At 41.9% G+C, this 22,605-nt stretch overlaps 1 protein-coding gene across 8 annotated transcripts in view; it reads left to right on the forward strand.

Moving 5' to 3' along the window:
* LOC133616121 (tight junction protein 1-like) overlaps positions 1 to 22,134 on the forward strand; it is a 229,408-nt gene extending 207,274 nt beyond the window's left edge. For 3 of the 8 annotated variants that reach the window (XM_072914847.1, XM_072914849.1, XM_072914848.1), the window contains 10 exons: positions 216 to 566; positions 1,391 to 1,630; positions 2,629 to 3,435; positions 3,522 to 3,607; positions 3,768 to 3,944; positions 5,082 to 5,529; positions 7,374 to 7,519; positions 7,585 to 7,805; positions 8,847 to 8,990; positions 20,691 to 22,134. In XM_072914847.1, coding sequence (XP_072770948.1) covers positions 216 to 566; positions 1,391 to 1,630; positions 2,629 to 3,435; positions 3,522 to 3,607; positions 3,768 to 3,944; positions 5,082 to 5,529; positions 7,374 to 7,519; positions 7,585 to 7,805; positions 8,847 to 8,990; positions 20,691 to 20,785 — 2,715 coding nt within the window. In that variant the 3' untranslated portion in view covers positions 20,786 to 22,134. The remainder of the gene's footprint in view (positions 1 to 215; positions 567 to 1,390; positions 1,631 to 2,628; positions 3,436 to 3,521; positions 3,608 to 3,767; positions 3,945 to 5,081; positions 5,530 to 7,373; positions 7,520 to 7,584; positions 7,806 to 8,846; positions 8,991 to 20,690) is intronic. The other 5 variants (XM_072914853.1, XM_072914850.1, XM_061975237.2 and 2 more) reach the window with 4 other exon arrangements.
* Positions 22,135 to 22,605: the final 471 nt, after the last annotated feature.

Consider the following 22,605-nt stretch of genomic DNA (forward strand, 5'->3'; position numbering starts at 1 on the left):
TTTGACCAAAGCACCATCTTTTGTGTTTTAAATGTGAACAAAAATATCATGTTGTTATCTCTTTAGGGAGAGTGTGATTTTTTTGTGGTAGAGGCATTTATTATAAAGTGGCAAACTGAATTGAAACACACTACTTGAAAGTATTTAATATTCACGTTGAGTGTGTCTTTAGTCATTCTGCTAAACAAACTGTTTGCATTTCCCTCAACTCATAGGCTGATGGCACAGCAGAGGATGGTCTTGATATCCATGATGACCGTCTGTCCTACCTGTCGGCACCAGGCAGTGAGTATTCCATGTACAGCACCGACAGCCGCCACACCTCTGACTACGAGGACACGGACACGGAGGGCGGAGCCTACACCGACCAGGAGCTGGACGAAACACTGAACGATGATGTGGGCCCACCTGCGGAGCCTGCCATTACCCGTTCGTCTGAGCCCGTCCGCGAGGACCCGCCTGTCATCCAGGAGCCACATGGCTACACCGGCTACCCACACGCGTTGCAGCCGGACCCGCTGAACCGCATCGACCCGGCTGGTTTCAAAGCAGCGGCGCCTCAGCAGGTAGCGTTTCTGAGAGCTGTGCGTCTACCCTGTTGTCTGGAGGACGTGGTGTGCGTGAGAAGGGTGTTTTGGAGGCGCTATTGAATGCTCATTTTACTGTCTTTTATTGTTCTAACGCAATATCAGTGTGAAGGTCTAAACTATTGTCGTCAGGTATTATCGCATTACTGTGAAAATTAATATACACAATATTATAGAATTTATTTATCAACCCTTTGTGTGTTTGTTGACTAATCTTTGTGTGTCATTCTTTAGAATCTAAGATTAATTGTTCCATTGTATTCTGTATTACCACAAGTTATCTGTATGACTGTTATTGACTTTAATGGGAAAAGTCACTTATATTCGTGCAAGTGTCTGTAACAGTACTCACCTATGTGCACTTTTTAATTTATTATACTGAGAATTGAGAATGTGTTGATACCAGATGTGTTGTGTGCATGTTGAAAACAGTGTTAATTCAGTGTTGATGTGACATGTATTTACCGCGGTTCGATTCCCAAATCTAAATGTTGGTTGTCTGGTTATCTGTTAATAAGCTAAAAAAAGGCATAGGCTACAAAACTGTACTGCTATCGTAGAATTAAAGCCAAATTAGTGTACTCTAACATTGAAAATGTGTCCTAATTCCTAACTTGGCCAGCTGTTGGTTGATCAACAGCTACGGCTAAAAGAAGGCGAGGTGATTGGCTGAATCATTTTAAGCTGTAGAGCACAAGTAAGGAGTAGGCCGTTGTAGAAAGGTCATCACGATACTAACACTAGTTTGCACTGCGCCGTCGAGTGTCAGCACGTGTTATTAAATATTTTGAACCACTTCACAGAAAGCAGAAGCCACTGCCATCCCTAGCAACCCTCAGCAGCCTGAGCCCCTGGCTGAGACAGTGACCCCTGCTGTAAAAACTGTAGGGGGCCCGAGCCCCACCGAGGCTCCTGGAGCTCTCCGCAGCCAGCCAAGCCCCAACCCAGAGGCTGGCTCAATAAAGAGGCCCCCGCCTGAGCTAGCCCCTCAGAGTGTCACGTCCGAACCCCGACAATCTGGACCGGGCAGTTCAGAACCAAAGGTATCCGACTGACCTGCCTGCGGACGTTCCGTGACCGGGCCCAGCTCAGCTCGATCTGACATGACCGACCGCCTGTGCTGCTGCTGCCTGTCTACTTGCCTACCTTCTTCTACCACGCTTATCCGTCTCTACTTTTGCCCCCCCCTGCATGTCTGCTGACCACAATGCTGCCCAGATGAATTAGTTGTGTGTGTGGGCGTGTACGTGTGTGTGTTTTTAAGATTATGCATGGGCCAAAGTGTGAGAAAATGCTGTTAAGCAACAGTGGGTGTGGTAGTGTTGGCTGCATTTGAAGCAGTGAATGTCTCGCGGCTCTCACTGTTACTTATCCTTTTTGCATGGCCGCTAGAAGTATGTGATGTTCTTCCCAATGCCGATGAGAAAGATGTTTGTTTTTGTAAAAGTAGCCGTTGATTTTCCAGCCTCTATCTCTGCGTTGTTAAATTGAACATCATAGTTAAAGCTCAAATACGGGATGTGTGAATTGCCTGGAAAATTGAGGGTTGCTTCCTAAATTTTGAAGTCTGTATCTACAATATGCTTGTTTTGTTAACAAATTAGACAGTGGGTGTCATTTTTCAAACTTACTGTATTTCCAATCATCCCATTATCTAGTCATATTAGTGTGTAATCACTAATTCTATACATTCTTTACATCTGGATACCAGGAAAGGCTTAGTTGAAAAATGAATCCCATTTTTTTGATGTTAACATTTGTTTGCCCTTTTTTTGGAGTACAGTCTAATTTGTGATACATAAAGTCGCAATTATTGACTGTCTTTTCTGATTTTTCTCTTTTAATATATATAATCTGATCATTAACCCCTCCCTCTCAGTCTCTCTATTGCAGGTCTTTCCCCACTCGTTTCCTCTCTTGTAATTAATTTCACAGACTTGTTTTGATATTGTTCGTTTCGCCACCCTTTCATATCTTACATTAACTTGCGCGCTACATGTCTGTGACGCTATTAAACTTGTGTTTTCTTGTGTATTCGTAGATGTATCAAAAAGATCCATACAGTCCGGATGGCATAGGCAGACCTGGTCCTGGAATAAAACCTGGGAATTACAACCCTCAACAGGGATATCACCCTGACCAGCAGCCATACAGAGATTATGACCATCCACCCAATCGGTATGATGTCAACAGTGGAGGCGGTTATCTAGAACCAAAGTACCGAAATTATGACTCTCAGCCGCCCTTTGAGAACAGCGTGCCTCACTATGACCAGCAACAGTGGAGCCCCTACAGTCAGACACACCCTACTGCCAACTCCCAGGGCTACAATCCGGGTCTGCCATACAGCGATGGCCTCGACTCGCAGTACACCCCTCCACTCCGCTATGATGAGCCTCCACCTCAGCCGGGATTTGACGGACGACCTCGCTATGGCAAACCCACAGTGTCAGGATCTGCCCGCTACGATGAACCTCCACCCCTTTCTCCCGGTCATGACATGCACTACAACCAGGATTCTCAGCAGACGTCATACCCTTCAGCTATTCGTTCTCCCAGTGGCCAGCGGCCGGCCTACAACCAGGGGCCAACGCAGCACCTAAAAGGATACAGACCTCAACAGTATGACCCTTCTCCTGTAAACTCTGACAACAGCCCCCCGCACACTTCCAAATCAGAGGTCACCTCACCTTCTCCTCGAAATGTTCCGAAGCCTGACACTGCCAGAAACGAGGATGACCCCGCCATGCGACAGCAGTCGGTCCTGACGAGGGTCAAGATGTTTGAAAACAAACGCTCGGTGTCCGTGGACCGAGCCAAAGATGGGGGGGATTTATCTGGGAACAGGGTAAACTCTTTTACTTTGCATAAGTACTTTGATTTATAATTTCAGATAATACCTAATAATACGGCTCTATTCTTTTGTTTCCACAGGCAACAGATTTACCTTTGAAGCCCGGGGGAATCATCCCAAAAGCTAATTCTTTGAGCAACCTGGACTCAGACAAGAGCTATAATAAGTAAGCTTTTTGTTTTACAAGTTGCCACACTGATATTTTAAGTTAATTTGGCAATCAATATATTGGTTGGTTAGCCTTTATGCCTAATTTGATTGATTTCAAATCATTCTTACGAAGCACTTTTATTGATCCACTGAATATCCCTAACTCCCTTTGCCAGAGTCCCAGAGCCTCAGAAGCCTCAGGCCAAAGTGGCTGATGATATTGTTCGTTCAAACCATTACGACCCAGATGAGGATGAGGACTACTACAGGAAGCAGCTGTCTTACTTTGACAGGCTACAGACTGGCCCCACAAAACCCCAAGCTCAAGCACAAACAACACACAACATCTCCAGGTTATTCTCTCTTTGAATTTTACGAGCATTGCGATTATGACACTGTTTGCCCAATGCAGAGTCTTGGCAGTGTCAACAGCTCACAACACACAACTTGCATATTATAGAATGGATGTAAGCTTTCAGTGATCTTCTGTACAGCAGCGATTACTCTTATTATTTGATCCCTGCTTGTATCTCCTTGCAAATACATACACGGTCCATGCTTACATACATCTTCACTTTAACATATAGAGCAGTGGTGTCCAAACTACGGTTCGCACCGGTGTCTTTAATTTGACCCAAGAGATGTCTGGCCCATGGGATGTTTTCCAATTTCAATTTCTCAAGGCATTCAATCGATTGCAACCAGACTGTTTGGTTTGTCTTAGAATACTTAGACTTACAAAATCTTTATTGTCCCTGGGGCAATTGGGTTTGCAGCAGTAGTCATTAAAAACAAGGTTCAACAGTAAAAACAAGGTACAAATACATAAAATACATACAACATACAAACCATCATGAAGGCATTTAGCTAAAAACTAAAAAGTATTTGTAATACAATAAAAACTAATCATCACATGTTGCTTCCCACTAAAGTGACTGTGCATAGCAGCTAAGCTTGTTTAAGAAGCACATTTATAAAGTCAACAGCTGAGGGAACAAAGGATCTTGTGTATCTGTTGTTTTTGGCCTTCCTATTACTAGGGGCGTACCTGCATCCTGGGGGCAAGAGTCTAAACTCTGAGAGGAGAGGGTGCTGAGGGTTGACCAGAATGGCCGTTGCCTTCTGGATGACTCTGGCCTGATAGATCTGGTTCAGGGAGTTCAAGGTAGTGCCTATGGTCTTTTGGCACACCTTGATTATACCACCTAGTCTGTTTTTATTGGCCGCACTGAGGTTACCAAACCAGGAAGTGATAGAATAAGTTAAAATAGACTTGATACAAAATGAATGGAACATCCTCATCAGTGTCCCCATCAAAACCAAAATACTACTGTACTTTTGTGTGCGTAATATATTGTGTCGATTCATCAATCGCTTGTCTTGCAAATACAATAAAAATAAACAGCCTTGTACAAAATAATGGCTGACACAAAGTTTTAATCATCTTATACTTTACATTTTTTAGTGATGATTTTTTTAAAATGTTTTAGCAGAACTGAATCAGTGGAGAAACCAAGGCCAGCGGAGAAAAGATATGAACCAGTGCCCCAACTGACACCCTCTATGCCACCAGCCACACTGCCCAAGCCCTCAAATGAAGGTAAAATGCTCCCCATGCTGAGTCACACACTGATGGCGTCTGAAAATATACACCACTTGTCTTATTGCCCTCCTCTAGCTAAGCCTCCTGCCAGAGACGACACTCACCAGAGCAACTTCCTGCCTCACAAACCTTTTCCAGAGAAGTCTCCAGTTAATGGCACCAGTGAACAGCCTCTCAAAACATTCACCAGCACCGGGGCTCCACCAGCAACGAGCTATAACCGCTACCTGCCAAAACCCTACACCACCTCCGCCAGGCCATTTGAGCGCAAGTTTGACAGTCCCAAGTTCAACCACAACCTTCTACCCAATGACAAAGCAGATATGGCCACAAAGGTAAGCAGCTTTTATATCGGTGCAAATGTACTTTGAGGTTTTCTTTGAAGATGAAATTGTTAATCCAAAAATATTTTACTATTTTAGTTAAACTAGTTTTCATTAAGAAATTATTGTAACAGTAAATACATATGAATATTAATCTATTATCGCCTCAAGATATTACTCAATAACATGCATTTGATTATTATGTATTTTTCTACGCACAGATTTATGGATAACTTTCTTTGAAATCATTATTTGGGGTGACAAGTGAATACCTAAGTATTTATTTTTATTTTAACAAAAAAGTTTGGAATATACTGTATGTTAATATCAAGCATGTGAAATGTTCGCGTTTTTAAATATTAATTTGGGCGTCAAAATATCACTTCCGCCTTTTTTTTAAATAAAATATTGTAGCGTGTAAGGACGGGAGTCGAAAGAGGAGTGTCAAAAGATGTCGCTATATGTATTGCTTGAATGACGTTCAGACTATTTTCTTATCAGCAATCGAGCAGTATCTATACATCTGTGGCTTCTCAGCGCAACACCGGAAATGTGTCCTGTGAAAATCCGTCCGACCGGAATTCTTTAACAATAACAAAAGTTCTGTGTATGAATTAATGTAACCCACTACAATACAAAAAATTGATCCAAACCAAATTTGTTGAAGTCTTGCCCTAACCGCATATACTTGCTATTCCTCTTGCGTAAATGTTGCACCGAAATGCAGGACAGGGCGCCGAAACAAGCTCTTCAGTTAGCATCAGCTAGCTTTTTTGATGTGACCGAGGTCACAACACCGGAAGTATATTACTTGAGAGGGCGCAGCTCCAGGATGGAGCTGCCAAATGGGAAATGTTATCTAAGTTCTTTCTATGCATGTTAAATAATTTTACATTACATTTTCAGTGATATTAATGTTAGTAAATTATCTACTAAAAAAAAGTAAAACAATATTTGGTACATCACATGTCGGTGTCAAAAAGTAAGCCAAAATAAGTTGATAAGATTAAATCCGAAAGTAAAAAATAGTGTAGAAATGCACCCAATTGCAGGAAATGTAGTCTTGATTTTCAAAATTATCTTTCGGGGCTCGCTTGGCAGCACTTCATGCCAATAGAAATGTTCCTTTTTTTTTCGTCAGTTTTCCGCAAAGGGTGCTCACGTGCCTGTAATATTATGTGTGTTGCATTATCAGAAAATATACAAGTTAAAATACATGCCATTGCTTACAGTACATTCAATTTTTCTGTCAAAATAAAAAGTATATCATTATTTTAGTTAGAAAGATGAAGTGATTTATTGACGCACATTATTTCCAGACCAAATTTTCCGGGCCACATAAAAATGATGTGGCGGGCCAGATCTGGACCCTGGACATCGAGTTTGACACCTGTGCTCTAGAACAAGGTTGTCAAAAATTGTTCCAGCAAAGGCCACATACAGAAAAAGTAAATATTTAGGGGCCAGATTGATACGTTTTTGTTTTAGAGATGCTAAAACCGATCCAATGTAGGGGAAATACCATCGTAGTTGTTGTGTGTAGGTAACAAAACATAGTATAACATCTATTAATATGTCCTAATATTAATAAAATATACAATTTTGCAGAATATGCCAAGGGCCAACAAAAAATTAGCAGTGGGCTGAAAAAGGCCACTAAATAGACACCTCTTTTTCTGTGATTTTATTCAGCAGAAATAACCGAGACTGCATTTTCTAAGACACAACATCACTGCCACTGGAATATGGACTTTTTTTTCTGATGTTACTTTTTTGACTGTGATGATATTGTAAAGACATTGTATTTTAATGCATCCAGTTTTATTGACGTCATTGTGTTATTTTGTTTTGAGCAGAGTCCAAGTGCCAGCCCAATAAAGCCCACTCAATCCCACAACATGGACCATGACAGCGGCCTAGATACGTTCACGCGTACGATGGACAATCGCTCCAAGTACCAGCACAACAGTATCAACGCTGTGCCCAAAGCCATCCCAGTGAGGTAGCGACTTACCTCATCCACAGATGAAATACATGTGCCTTGTATTGAACATCACTGTCTTTCAGCCCCAGTGCACTGGACGATGACGAAGAAGAAGATGAGGGCCACACAGTGGTTGCAACGGCTCGAGGCATCTTCAACAGCAACGGTGGAGTTCTGAGCTCCATTGAGACGGGCGTCAGCATTATCATTCCTCAGGGCGCCATCCCTGAAGGCGTGGAGCAGGAGATCTACTTCAAGGTCTGCCGAGATAATAGCATTCTGCCTCCACTTGACAAGGACAAAGGTAAACACAAATACATGACATTAATGCCCCTACTGACTTGTGAGAATTGTGATTTAGATTCAGTGCTTAAGAAGTTTATATCATTAAATGTATTTTTTTGCACTTTTTGTAACTTGGAGTCACATCACTGCAATTTTTTTTTTAGTCGGAAAAATATATTTTTGAATGTTTTATTTTAGAATAAATTAGATATTTCTGAAAATAGGTCACTTTTTTACAGAAAATCTAATTCACTATAAGTCAGTAATAATTTATAGATGCATAATCGTAAGGCATAAAATGTACAGGGTAACAGTACAGTATACATGTAAGACATAACAACATGAAACACAAGTTTTACACTTCCACACTTTGACCTCAAAACTTGCTGTGATGTCAACACAAAGTAATATGTGATCGTAAGTGCTAACTAAAATTACAACCGAAAAGCAGAGTGGATTATGTTGGCTTGGAAATACGCAGTGGAGAGAAACTACATATACGATGTGTGAGGCGTATTTAGGGGGCTATGCATTTAGCATGTTAGCTTCCTTCGTAGCGAGGCAATTGAAGAGAGATTGGGAAAAATTCCGAAGCTTAATCTAATAATTACAACAGTAATTTTTAATGCAAATGTTGATATAAAATCGAAGAACGTCAACGTTAATTTAGCAGAGTTTTAAAGGGAAGGAGCGAAGCAGCGTAGGGTACTGTGGCACCTTAATGCATCGTCATAGTCCAGTGTCAAAAGCAACTTTTTTGGGGTGTCTCAATCATATGCGTTTATTTAATATTTGTGGATGATCTCGGAACATAATTGCTGCAAATAGCATAGCTTAGTACAGGTAAATGCTACATTGTGCAGTATTTTGTCATGTTTTTTGTTGATTAAATTGCCTGCTACTAAGTTTTCAACCAACCTCCCAATTAATACAAACTGGGTATTTGTGTTTATGGGAAATAAGGATATGTTGTCTCAAAGCAATCAGCTGAATGATCAGTTTATAATGTAAAATGAATCCGCTGTAACGATGATGATTTGTTTTTTACTCATTGTTTTAGGGGAGACTCTGCTCAGCCCTCTGGTGATGTGTGGACCTCATGGCCTCAAGTTTTTGAAGCCTGTGGAGCTGCGCTTACCTCACTGTGCGTCAATGACCCCTGATGGTTGGTCTTTTGCTCTAAAATCCTCCGACTCCTCGTCGGGTATGATGTGCTCTCAGTTCTTCTGGGGTCGTTTGGGATGGCTCTGTGACTATTTCAAGGTTGTGGGTCACTTGACTAATTTTTCCCCTAGATTGGATTTATTTCTTTATTTGTTTTCATTTTTAATGCAATGTGACATTTTGGTGAAAGAATCAGTCTAAGGGAAAAATCTCCTTTTTTAATCACCATTGCTTTAGTTTCATCCATTTCACCATTTATTCCACTTCATTTCTCATTTCTAATTTGTTCCAACTGTTTATGGGAGTAGTTTTTTTAATCACTTTTATTATTAATTTCATTCCTAAACTTCCCCTTTAAAATCACCAGACACACATTAGATATGATCTAATCAGATACAATACTAGGGTTTTATCACAAATTATGCCTTTAGTAAGACAAAAACACTCGCTTTTGATTGACACTGTGCAGAGGGGGTTATTTTACCAATATATTTATTGTGAATTCAAATTTAGCTTTTTTTTTTTTTAACTGCTTTTTCTATGTAGCTCTTTTATTGGGTCTCATTAGAATGGTTAAATCAGGGGTGTCCAAACTTTTTCCACTAATGGTCGCATACAGAAAAATTTAAGGATACATTTGGTGCATTTATTCCAATGTAGGTCAATCTCCTCCTGAAAGCCAACGTCCTCTGCCGTGGACATTTGTTTTTGGTGTATTTTTGTTACACATTTTGTAACAAAAAATCATGTTATGTAAAAGACTGCATAGGACCCTGGCTCTCAGAGGTTACATGCTAAACTGGTGTTTTCAAACTTTATTGAGCCAATGCACATATTTAAAAAAATCTCACGGCTGTGACATACTCTGTTGTATGGATGACAGGCAGCAGTTGGATACACAGGTTAATTTTACTGAACAAAAATATAAACGCAACACTTTTGTTTGTGCTCCCAAAAGATCTAAAACATTTACTATATACACAAAATACGTATTCCTCTCAAATATTGTTCACAAATCCATCTAAACCTGTGTTAGTGAGCATTTTTTTTCTGCCAAAATGATCCATCCCACATCACAGTTGTGGCATATCCAGATGCTGATTAAACAGCATGATTATTGCACAGGTGTGCCTTTGGCTGCACACAATAAAAGGTCACTCTGAAATGTGCAGTTTTGCTTTATTGGGGTTCTGGGGGGGTCAGAAAATCAGCCAGTATCTGGTGTGACCACCATTTGCCTCACGCAGTGCAATACATCTCCTTCGCATAGAGTTTATCAGGTTGTTGATTGTTGGCCTTTGGAATGTTGCTCCACTCTTCAATGGCTATGCAAAGTTGCTGGATATTGGCAGGAACTAGAACACACTGTCGTAAACGCTGAGATACAGCACCCCAAACATGCTCAATGGGTGACATGTCCGGTGAGTATGCTGGCCATGCAAGAACTGGGATGTTTTCAGCTTCTAGGAATTGTGTACAGATCCTTGCAACATGGGGCCGTGCATTGTCATGCTGCAACATGAGGTGATGGTCTCGTGTGAACGGCACAACAATTGGCCTCAGGATCTCGTCACGGTATCTCTGTGCTTTCAAAATGCCATCAATAAAATGCACTTGCGTTCCTTGTCCATAACATACCATAATCACCACCCCCCCCCATGGGCCACTGGATTCACAACGTTGACATCAGCAAACCGCTCTCCCACACGACGTCTGCCATCTGCCCTAAACAGTGAAAACCGTGAATCATCCGTGAAGAAAACGCCTCTCCAACATGCCAGACGCCATTAAACGTGAGCATTTGCCCACTCAAGTCGGTTACGACAACGGACTGCAGTCAGGTTGAGACCCCAATGTGTACGACGAGCAGGCAGATGAGCTTCCCCTAGACAGTTTCCCACAGTTTGTGCAGAAATTATTTGGTTATGTAAACCAATTGTTGCAGCAGCTTTCCGGGTGGCTGGTCTCAGACGAGCATGGAGGTGAACATGTTGGATGTAGAGGTCCAGGTCTGGTGTGGTTAGAAGTGGTCTGCAGTTGTGAGGCCGGTTGGATGTACTGCCAAATTCCCTGAAATACCTTTGGAGATGGCCTATGGTAGAGAAATGAACATTCAATTCATGGGCAACAGCTCTGTTGGACATTCCTACAAATTCCCTCAAAACTTGCAACATCTGTGGTATTCCATCCATCCATTTTCTACCGCTTGTCCCTTTTGGGGTCGCGTGGGGTGCTGGAGCCTATCTCAGCTGCATTCGGGCGGAAGGCATCTACACCCTGGACAAGTCGCCACCTCATCACAGATAGACAGACAACTTTCACACTCACATTCATACACTAGGGCCAATTTAGTGTTGCCCATCAACCTATCCCCAGGTGCATGTCTTTGGAGGTGAGAGGAAGCCGGAGTACCCGGAGAGATACCACGGGTATTTTGCTATGTAATACAACTGCACATTTCAGTGTGGCCTTTTATTGTGTGCAGCCTAAGGCACACCTGTGCAATAATCATGCTGTTTAATTAACATCTTGATATGCCACACCTGTGAGTTGGGATGGATTATCTTGGCATGAAAAAAACTGCTTACTAACACAGATTTAGACAGATTTGTGAACAATATTTGAGAGGAATACCCGGTAGGTATTTTGTGTATATAATAAAAGTTTTAGATCTTTGAGTTCAACTCATGAAAAATGGGGGCAAAAACAAAAGTGTTGCGTTTATATTCTTGTTCGGTGTATGTACCTTCTGCCATCTAGCGGAAGCTAGGATATTTTTTGTTCTTCCTGCCATTATACTGGCTGGCATAGACATATGAACAAAGATAATATAAGATACGACTAGATATTATTTGTAGTGATGAAACAATCATTTTCAGAGTGGCATAAGTTCCCGTTACACAACTGATGACCTCTCACTGCTCACTATGGTGCGGCACCGTTGTTGGGAATCACCATGCTTTGCTATCCGGACAAAACATTCGTACATACAATTTGTTCTAATGTCTATTAATATATCTTATTAATTATTGATTTTTAAGAGCATGCTGAGGGTCAATAAAAAACGAGCCTGACTTTGGACACCCCTTGTGTACATAGTACTAATAAATAAGTACATATCCCCTAACTTGGCTTTGTTCAGCAGCTGCTAGGCTCTAGTCTACACTAATTTCTTTGCCATACATTGTATACATATTAACATGCATGTCGTCACTGTTTTTGTCTTCTCACACAGCCACCCTAATCCTGACCTGAAGAACTTTAAAAGACTACTAAATTATCCAAATCTGTTAAACCTGCTATAATGTTGCATTTCGACTGAAATGAAGCCCTTTTTGGTGTAAATATTGATACATTTTAATATGGTAAGGTACGTTCTGCCTTTGCTGTCAGATGATGTTGAACCAACTCCATGGTTGACTTGTGTTTTGTGCACTTTAAGCGTCTTTATCCTAAAGGTTTCAAAGTAAAGGACAGAAGGATGTTCATTAGTAAGCACAATGCCTTAGGCCTGGTATTCTTCCGCTGTGCCAATGTAACTACCGTATTTTCTGCGCTATAGAGTGCACCGCTATTTAAGCCGCACCGACTAAAGTTTAAAAGAAATAAATATTTTTACATATATTAGCCGCCCTGCACTATAAGCCGCAAATATATACCGGTACCAAATATTTTGGAAATGTTTATTTACATACCTTAACTGTTCCCAAATATTGCCTGTCACACGGCTGATCAAACACAACAGAAATCATTGTCATGGACCCACTAGCTGCGGAAGCTAGCTCTCCAATCAACTTATCAGACTCAATAAATCCTCTGTGATTTGTTGGTGAATTTACAAAACTGAAACAATACACAAATGCCATTGTAAGTTAATAATACTAACACAAACTTGTAAATGTGTTAGCATATTTGCTAATGCTAATGACGCTAGCTTGATTACATTACGATAGCACATACAAATATGCATGAAAACACTCCTACAGACATCACACACGGGACGGTTTAGTAATTATGAATTGTTTTAATCATATTGTAAAACTTACAGGCCTTGCTTGCAGTGATGAATTAATATTTTCCAGCAGAACGCTGTGGACGCTTATACTTCAAGGCATGAAACAGGAAGTACACTTTTAACCTGCAGTAGAGATGCGCGGATAGGCAATTATTTCATCCGCAACCGCATCACAAAAGTCGTCAACCATCCGCATCCACCCGAACTAACATTTAATCAAAACTGCACCCGCCCGTTGTTATATATCTAATATAGACGATGCAAGGCATTAGTGAGGTTATAAAGCTATTGCCTGTTAAAGAAAGGAGACTGATCCAATGCAGCAGAGACATTCAATGCGTGCCACGCTGTCACGGCCCAGACGCACAAGCGCGTGGAGGTGCGATGTCCCTCGCACCCGCGGCGGCTCCTCCCGGGCTCGCGCCCGAGGCTTCAGCGCGCACCGCGGCGGCCATCCTACTCATCGCGGCCTAGCCCTCGCGGCTCTCGCTGCCGGCGACTGCCGGGTATGGGCCCGACGCTCCAGCGCCATCCATTTTCAGGGCTAGTTGATTCGGCAGGTGGGTTGTTACACACTCCTTAGCGGGTTCCGACTTCCATGGCCACCGTCCTGCTGTCTATATCAACCAACACCTTTTCTGGGGTCTGATGAGCGTCGGCATCGGGCGCTTTAACCCGGCGTTCGGTTCATCCCGCAGCGCCAGTTCTGCTTACCAAAAGTGGCCCACTCGGCTCACCTGGGTGAGCCCCACCCCTTTCGTGAGCGCACTGCGCGCGGAGTGACCCCTGTTACGCGCCCCCGGCAACGGAGGTGGCGGGCAGGTAAGCTGCTTACCTGCTGCGCGTGACGCCGGCCGCGGCGAAGGCAGACGAGGCGGGGTGTCGGTGCGGTGGGCGCGGTGGTGACCCTGGACGTGCGTCGGGCCCTTCTCGCGGATCACCTCAGCTACGGCTCTCGGTGGGGCCCTCTCGGGGGAAGGGGCCTCGGTCCCGGACCCCGGCGAGGCGTCCCTTCTCCGCTCCGTAAAAGTGTCCATCTCTTTTTTTTTTTCTTCTTCTGTTGTGGCATATGCTGCAGGTGCCTGCTCGTTTTTCGTATGTGGGTAACAACATTTAACTATGTATATATATTTCCGAATTGGTTTAACTGCCACCCGCCTGAATCTATTTAAAATCTTTTTTTTTTTTATTTCAACCGCCCGACCCGACCCGCGGATAAAATCTATTTTTTTTTTATTTCAACCGCCCGACCCGCGGATAATCCGCGGACTCCGCGGTTGTGTCCGCAAACCGCGCATCTCTAACCTGCAGCACCCGCAGTGAGCGAACTTGTCCAAAACATGGCGCCATAGCACAAACAATAACACACCTTTTTAGTGTCTCTGTCTGTTATATGAAAAGTTTTTGAATACAAAACATTATGACCGTCAGCGAAGAAAAATCCATAAATGTTAGCCGCACAGTTATATAAGGCGCAGGGTTGAAAGCGTGGGGAAAAAAGTTGTGTCTTATAGTCCGGAAAATACAGTAGTTCTCTTTTTGTTTTTGTAAATAATAAATTCATGAGGAATCCACAAAAAACAGACCTGCCAACATGTACACATATTTTGTACTGGACACGCGTTTTGACCCTTAAATACTCTTCGCTACTCTCCAGTCATGCATGTTTTTTGCATTTAGCTCGTTTCAGTTTCAGTTTCAGCCTGTGAATTCTGCTGTTGTGTCGATACACCAGTGTACGCTACACGGCTCGCTTCTCATCCTACAAACCCTCTTGCACAGCGTAATGTGAACCTTCACCCCCAAAAAAATGTACCCATGTCTGTGATTGGTTGGTTTGCAAAACATCATTTTCTGAATTTGCGCAGCCATAAACGCCTGCTCCTCTGATTTCGTATCAACGTTCATAAAGAAATGTTTATTGTAACTCATTAATTAGTTCCAGCTGCAACAACACTCTTGTTCTCCCTTTACTTACTACTGTTTGCTTGCGACAAAGGTAGATAACAAGCTAAATAGTGAACAAGGGTTGTGGTTGCCCACAAAGTTGACGTCACATCACCTGCTCAACCCTGACAAAGGGCTATAAAGCCGGAATGTCCATAAAGCAGCCCAGGTGATTTATGCAATATGTTTTAAATAGGGCTGGGTTCTGTAATTTTAAAGGAAACCGACTGAATTATGCATGTACTGCTGGGTATTGATTATTGTCAAATCAAACGGTGCCATATATCGATACCATTGTTCACGTGACGCCACGTCTGACGGGCAAATACGTCAAATGGGATGAATTTTAGCGATATTATGGAGATGAAAGAGAGCTGTTTTAGTAACACTCTTAATGTGTGACTCAAATGAGAGAGTTGGGTCGAAGATAATATCGAGATTCTTTACCGAGTCACTTTGTGTAATTGTTTTGTTGTCAAATGTTAAGGTGGTATTATTAGATAGGTGTCGGTGTTTAGCAGGACCAATAATCAGCATTTCTGTTTTCTTAACGTTAAGATGCAAAAAGTTGCTGGACATCCATTGTTTGATTTAATTTAAACACGCCTCCAGGTGACTACAATGTGGCGTTTTGGTCAGCTTTAGGGGCATGTAAAGTTGGTATTGACTCCAAAGTACCTGGAATTGGTACCCTATCAAATTCAAATGCGAAAGGTACCCATCCCTATTATATAATTAACATTTTACTGAAAAAAACAGCAACAATGGGGAAAAAAAGAGCAAAAGGCATACTGTAACGTGAGAAAGCTAAAATGTTAGCGCTATACCACCTGAACATTTCTGTAGCTATAACTCCTGCATGGAAGTAAAGAGAGCAAAAGGTCACTTATTCCCTCCATCTCTTCAAGGAGAGTGTTAATTTTAGCAGTGGTTGGGATTAGCTGTTAATTAGCCTCATATTAAGGATGAGACGTGTCGGGCTGAATGGGTTGGGATGTCCCGCTGAATAGTGGGAGGATTATGAGGCTGTGTGCTAATCCTCTTATTGCAAAGCAAGGCCACTCTCTGGCCTGCTCCTGTCCCCTCTGTGACTTTCTTCTTACATCGTAACCCCGCTTTTCTTCCCCTTCTTTTACAGCGCTAACGGAGGCTCCTCCCTTTGTAGCGCCTGATTGAAAAACACGTCTGACACGTTGACTTGAGGAGAGAATATTAAGTGCGTGAACAAATTACCTCTCGGTGGTTCACTACAGGCTGCACACATCTCGTGATGGTGGACCTTTCACTGCGACAAACACAATCCTCGCTGTGATTGAGTCAACAAGAGCCTGGGGACATTTATTCAAGTCAGGAAATGACTGGAGTGTTGCAATGCTGTGATGTAGTCACAGGCTTGTAATAGGCACATCTACTGCTGCTTCAACATTTGAAATGTGCTGCAATATTGCACTTTGTTGTTTCACACAGCCCGCAAAATATACAGTTGTGATCAAAAGTTTACATACACTTGTAAAGAACATAATGTCAAGGCTGTCTTGAGTTTCCAATCATTTCTACAGCTCTTATTTTTTTGTGATAGAGTGATTGAAGCACATACTTGTTGGTAAAAAAAATGATTATTATGGGTCTACTGAAAATGTGACCAAATCTGCTGGGTCAAAAGTATAGCTACAGCAATGTTAATATTTGCTTACATGTCCCATGGCAAGTATCACTGCAATAAGGCACTTTTGGTAGCCATCCACAAGCTTCTGGCAACCTTCTGGTTGAATTTTTGACCACTCCTCTTGACAAAATTGGTACAGTTCAGCTAAATTTGTTGGTTTTCTGACATGGACTTGTTTCTTCAGCATTGTCCACAAGTTTAAGTCAGGTCTTTGGGAAGGCCATTGTAAAACCTTGATTCTAGCCTGATTTAGCCATTCCTTTACCACTTTTGACGTGTGTTTGGGGTCAATGTCCTGTTGAAACACCCAACTGCGCCCAAGACCCAACCTCCGGGCTGATGATTTTAGGTTGTCCTGAAGAATTTGGAGGTAATTCCCCTTTTTCATTGTCCCATTTACTCTCTGTAAAGCACCAGTTCCATTGGCAGCAACACAGGCCCAGAGCATAATACTACCACCACCATGTTTGATGGTAGGAATGGTGTTCCTGGGATTAAAGGCCTCACCTTTTCTCCTCCAAACATATTGCTGGGTATTGTGCTCAAACAGCTCAATTTTTGACATCACATGGACAAAGATAAGACCTTCTGGAGGAAAGTTCTGTGGTCAGATTGTCAAGACTTGGTCCTGGGGTTTAGTTTTTCTCAAAGGCAACGGAAAGTTGGCTCGGGCGAGACGGGAATGCAGGTACATTTTTATTTAAACACTATAAATACAAAACAAGGAAGTAAACAAAAGGCGCGCACAATAGCGGAGAACAAACTATGAAACCAAACACATGCACTAAGGCAAAAACTATGAACAACAAAAAACACTAACTGTGGCTTAATAAACAAAAACTTATTTGGCATGGAACCGGCATGAAAAAAGAGCAGCAAGGATCATAAGGGTGTGGAGAGTGTGCAGAAGCATAAATGTGGGGATGTCACCAGAAAGACAAACTGAAAACACTGAACTTAAATACTACAGACATGATTAACGAAAACAGGTGCGTGACTCAAAACGTGAAACAGGTGCGTGACGTGACAGGTGAAAACTAATGGGTTGCTATGGTGACAAACAAGAGTGCACAATGAGTCCAAACGTGGAACAGGTGAAACTAATCGGTAATCATGGAAACAAGACAAGGGAGTGAAAAGCCAGAAACTAAAGAGTCCAATAACTAAACAAAACATGACTTAAAACAAAACATGATTACACAGACATGACACAGATGAAACAAAAACGGAGCTGTTTGGCCACAATACCCAGCAATATGTTTGGAGGAGAAAAGGTGAATACTAAACCAGTGGTTATCAACATGTTTTGTTGTTAAGTTTATTGCGAACATGCATACAGTTACAATATGATACATTACATATTTTATATATTTCCATGTTCTCATTACAACATGGCTGAAAAGAAGTAGGAGGAATGTGAGCTTATTTAATCCTACCCATTTTCCACTTTATAGCAATTACTAACACGTTTGTTCACTTTCTGTTCTCAATTTGTCACACAATGTAAATCAATTAATGAGAAATACCACAGCACTCATTAATGGAGCTGGACTTGATGAGTTGGTCGACATAAATCATAGAAATTAACCCGTCTGGGTCTCAAATTTGATGTCGACATAAGCGGTCGACCATGTCTTTTGAATTAAGTGCACACATTGTATTACATTGTATTACATTCATAGAAACGTGTTCGACTGTAACCTAATGAGTTATTAACATGAACAGACTTACCCTTTGTCTCAAATTTTTATGTCGATTTAAGCGGTCGACCATGTTTGTTGACGTAAGTCGGCACTTTTTGGTAATAATAAGAACGTGTTAGACAAACACATGCACCTGGGGATAGGTTGATAGGCAACACTAAGTTGGCCCTAGTGTGTGAATGTGAGTGTGAATGTTGTCTGTCTATCTGTGTTGGCCCTGCGATGAGGTGGCGACTTGTCCAGGGTGTACCCCTTCTATTGCCTGAGTGCAGCTGGGATAGACTCCAGCACCCCCCGCGACCCCGAGAGGGACAAGCGGTAGAAAATGGATGGATGGAATGGTACTTGATGAACTGGTCGGTATAAACAGACTTTCATAAAAATTATTATTTTGGGTCTCAGATTTGATGTCAACATAAGTGTTCAGCATTGACTTGAGTGGGTACTTTTTGGTAATAATAAGAACACGCTGAGATAGGCTCCAGCACCCCCCACGACCCCGAAAGGGACAAGCGGTAGAAAATGGATGGATGGATGGTTGGACCAGGATTTGAAGACTCCGTCAACATAGACAGACTTTAATAGAATTGACCCTTTTGCATTTTAAATTTGATGTCGACTGAAGTGGGCACTTTTTTGTAATAAGAACATGTTGGACTGGGACGTGATGAGCTGGTTGACAAAAACTGACTCTCATAGAAATTATTTTTTCGGTTTTAAATTTGAGGTTGACTTAAGTGGGCACTAGTTGGTAGTAATAAAAAGATGTTCGACCGGAACCTAATAAGTTATCAACATTAACAGACTTTCATAGAAATTCCCCTTTTTGGTCTCAAATGTTATGTCAACATAAGCGGTCGACCATGTTATTGACTTAAGTGGGCACTTAATGGTAATAAGAACAAGTTGGACTGGGAGGTGATGAGCTGGTCGGCATAAACATTACCTTTGGAATTTCAAATTTGAAGTCGACATAAGCGGGCGACGTCGACCTTAGTGAGTACTTTTTGGTAATAACAAGAACATGTTGGACTGGGATTTGATGAGCTGGTCGACATAAAGAGACTTTCATAAAAATTACCTTTTGGTTATCACAATGTATGTCGACATATGCAGTTGACCATGAATGTTGACTTAAGTGGGTACTTTTAGGTAAATTTAAGAACACATTGGACCGGTACTTTATGAGCTAGTGAACATAAAAGGACTTTTATTTTAAAAATGTCCTTTTTGGGTTTCAAATTTGACATCAACATAAGCAGTTGACGTCGACTTAAGTGGGCATTTTGGTAATAATGTTACGATCTGCTCTTTGGGTTGGTTGCGTGACCCCAAGATGCAATGACATAGTGGCAGTTGATGTGAGTAAAGTCTTAAATAAACTAAAGGAGGTGCTCAAAAGTAGTGGCACAATATACAAAAAGGCAAAAACTACAGAGGTGCTTGATAATGCACTCAGGAATATGGAGGCAAAAACGTCCAAGAACCACGGAAACGCAAAAATACAAAAAAACACAAAGCTGTGCAAGAATCAGAAACCAAAAAACTCATGTTTTCCTCAGGAGAAAGCAGCAACTAGAGAACAGCAGTTCTGCAACAAAGAAGCAATGACCCGACAACCAACTAAGCTGAGAAACTTGCTCAGGTTATATATAATTAGTGACAGGCGAACAGCCAATTCACTAATCACCTGGAAGCAGGGGTGAAGCCACTGTAAACCAACATACACAGAAAAGGAAGTGGGAACCAAATAAGACCATAAAACAGGTAGTAAACCTAAACCCAAACCCAAACCCACCCAGAAAGACATGATCTCAAATTGACAGGTCATGACAGTACCCCCCACTTCAGGGACAGATTCCAGACGTCCTAAGCAAAACAAGTCCAAAGTCACAAACCAGACGTGAGCGAACCAAATCCTCAGCAGCCATTCTTGTGCACGTCAACGCATGCAGAAAAGGAAATGGTAACAAAATAAGAGCGTAAAACAGGAAATAAATCCAAACACACCCCCAAAAAAACAAGACATGATCCCACATTGACAGGTCATGACACGTTGGACTTGGACTTGATGAGTTGGTCGACAAAAACTGACTTTGATTAAAAAATTACCCTTTTGGGGCTAAATTTTGATATCAACAGTCGAATTAGGTGGGCACTTTTTTGTAATAATAAGAGTATGTTGTACCGGGACTTAAGTCGGTTGACATAAACTGACTTCGAGAAATAACCCTTTTGGGTCTCAAATTTGATGTCGACATAAAATTGATGTGTACGTCGAATGTTTTAGTAATATTTCGAACAGGCTCAAACGAGACTTCACGCGTTGTCGACATGAGCGGCTACCGCTGTCTTTTGTATGGACCTAAACGGCTGTTCTGACTGCCCTTCTCTTACTTTCCCTGCCAGGTGAGCCAAAAAGCTGGCAGAACAAGACCCTCCCCGGCGACCCCAACTACATGGTGGGAGCCAACTGCGTTTCTGTTCTCATCGACCACTTCTAAACCGGGGCCAGCAGGTGTGATGTTACAGAGTGTGTGTCCATGGCGGATGAGAACACACACGCACGCACACACACACACACACACACACACTGTAGAAGAAGATCCAGTCAGTGTTCTGTCACCTTTCGATGAAGGCGAGGCACTGAAGACGTCAACATGTTCTCCCAGAAGGAAGTGAGAAGATAACATTGCTGCATGCTCCCCTCCCTCCTAAGGGATGGCGATATACAATATATACATATTTATGTACTACAGTAGTATGATTATAAACTCACTTTCACACGAGCGGATGCTTTTCCAATTGGCGCCACCAGCGAACATATTGTCCAAAGCACTGTACACAATCTATACATGATACAGTTGATATAGCAGTCAGCATTCTCAACCTCCCGCTATTCTTCAGTTCTGGTGACTGAACATGAATATAAATATAAATATATATATATACAGTATATATATCCACACTCTTCCACGTTTGAAGGAATTTGATATGAAGGTTTCCGATTATTCTTCCTACTTTTTCGCCTTTTTTTCCCAGCAACGTCTTTGTAGCTCGAGTTCTTGTCCCTTCTCCCATCCTGAGGGAGATCTATGCATGTTCTTCTACTCAGGTGCGGCAATTTCCCCCTCCATCTTTGACTCCGTGCACTCTCGCATTCACACACAAGAAGCAGTGATGCCTTATCTGCCAACATTTCTTTTCCACCAAGAAAACAATAATTCATGACGAATAACTGTCCGCTGTCATGTTTTTTTTCTTGTCATTAACTGGGCACACGGTAACAAGAGGATGTTCCTATGCATTACTACATTCAAACGAGCGCAGAAGAAGAAGAGTGGCTGTAAATAGAGCGAGCATATTGCCTTGGTTCTTTTCTTTGTAAATGAACTTTTTCGTAAGCCTTTCTTTTGTATAGCGAAAGCGTGTTTTAAAAAGTGGAACATGGAAACATGCTTATCTTTGTATTCTGAATATTAACTCCCGAGCCTTGGAACGTTCAACCTGACAACACACCACACCTTTTCTACCAACATTGTTCAACTCGGTTACTGTCTTTTTATGCTTACTGGAGGATTAGTCAAGTACATTTAAAACGGTGTTCTTTTACTCCCAGAGATGTTGCCCCCTCACTGACTTGTGATACTGAATGCTGTATTGTGTGCCCTTTAATGTATTTTTGTACTAAACAACCATCATTGACGTATGGCACACCAGAACCATCTTATTTTGTAGACTTAACACAGCTTTAATTGGTTATTAGCTCTTCACGTGTGGCTGATTGCTTTTGTTCCTTCTACAACACAATTTTACGCATACCACTGTATTAATAAACATTTTTTTAAAGAAATGTTTGCCAGAGGTCTTATTTAATTAAGTATGTGACGTAGCTGTCTCCTCCCCGTTCATCTGCTTGGTCCCTAGAAACCGTTTTTAAATTACACTATATAGCCAAAAGTATTTGGCCACCTGCTTTGACTCACATATGAACTTGAAGTGCCATCCCATACCTAACCCATAGGGTTCAATATGATGTCGGTCCACCTTTTGCAGCTATTACAGCTTCAACTCTTCTGGGAAGGCTGTCCACAATGTTGCGGAGTGTGTTTATAGGAATTTTCGACCATTCCTCCAAAAGCGTATTGGTGAGGTCACACACTGATGTTGGTTGGGAAGGCCTGGCTCTCAGTCTCCGTTCTAATTCATCCCAAAGGTGTTCTAAATGGTTCAGGTCAGGACTCTGTGCAGGCCAGTCAAGTTCATCCACACCAGACTCTGTCATCCATGTCTTTATGGACCTTTCTTTGTGCACTGGTGCACA

The sequence above is a fragment of the Nerophis lumbriciformis genome, linkage group LG15 (genome assembly GCF_033978685.3).
Source record: "Nerophis lumbriciformis linkage group LG15, RoL_Nlum_v2.1, whole genome shotgun sequence".
Lineage (NCBI taxonomy): Eukaryota > Metazoa > Chordata > Actinopteri > Syngnathiformes > Syngnathidae > Nerophis > Nerophis lumbriciformis.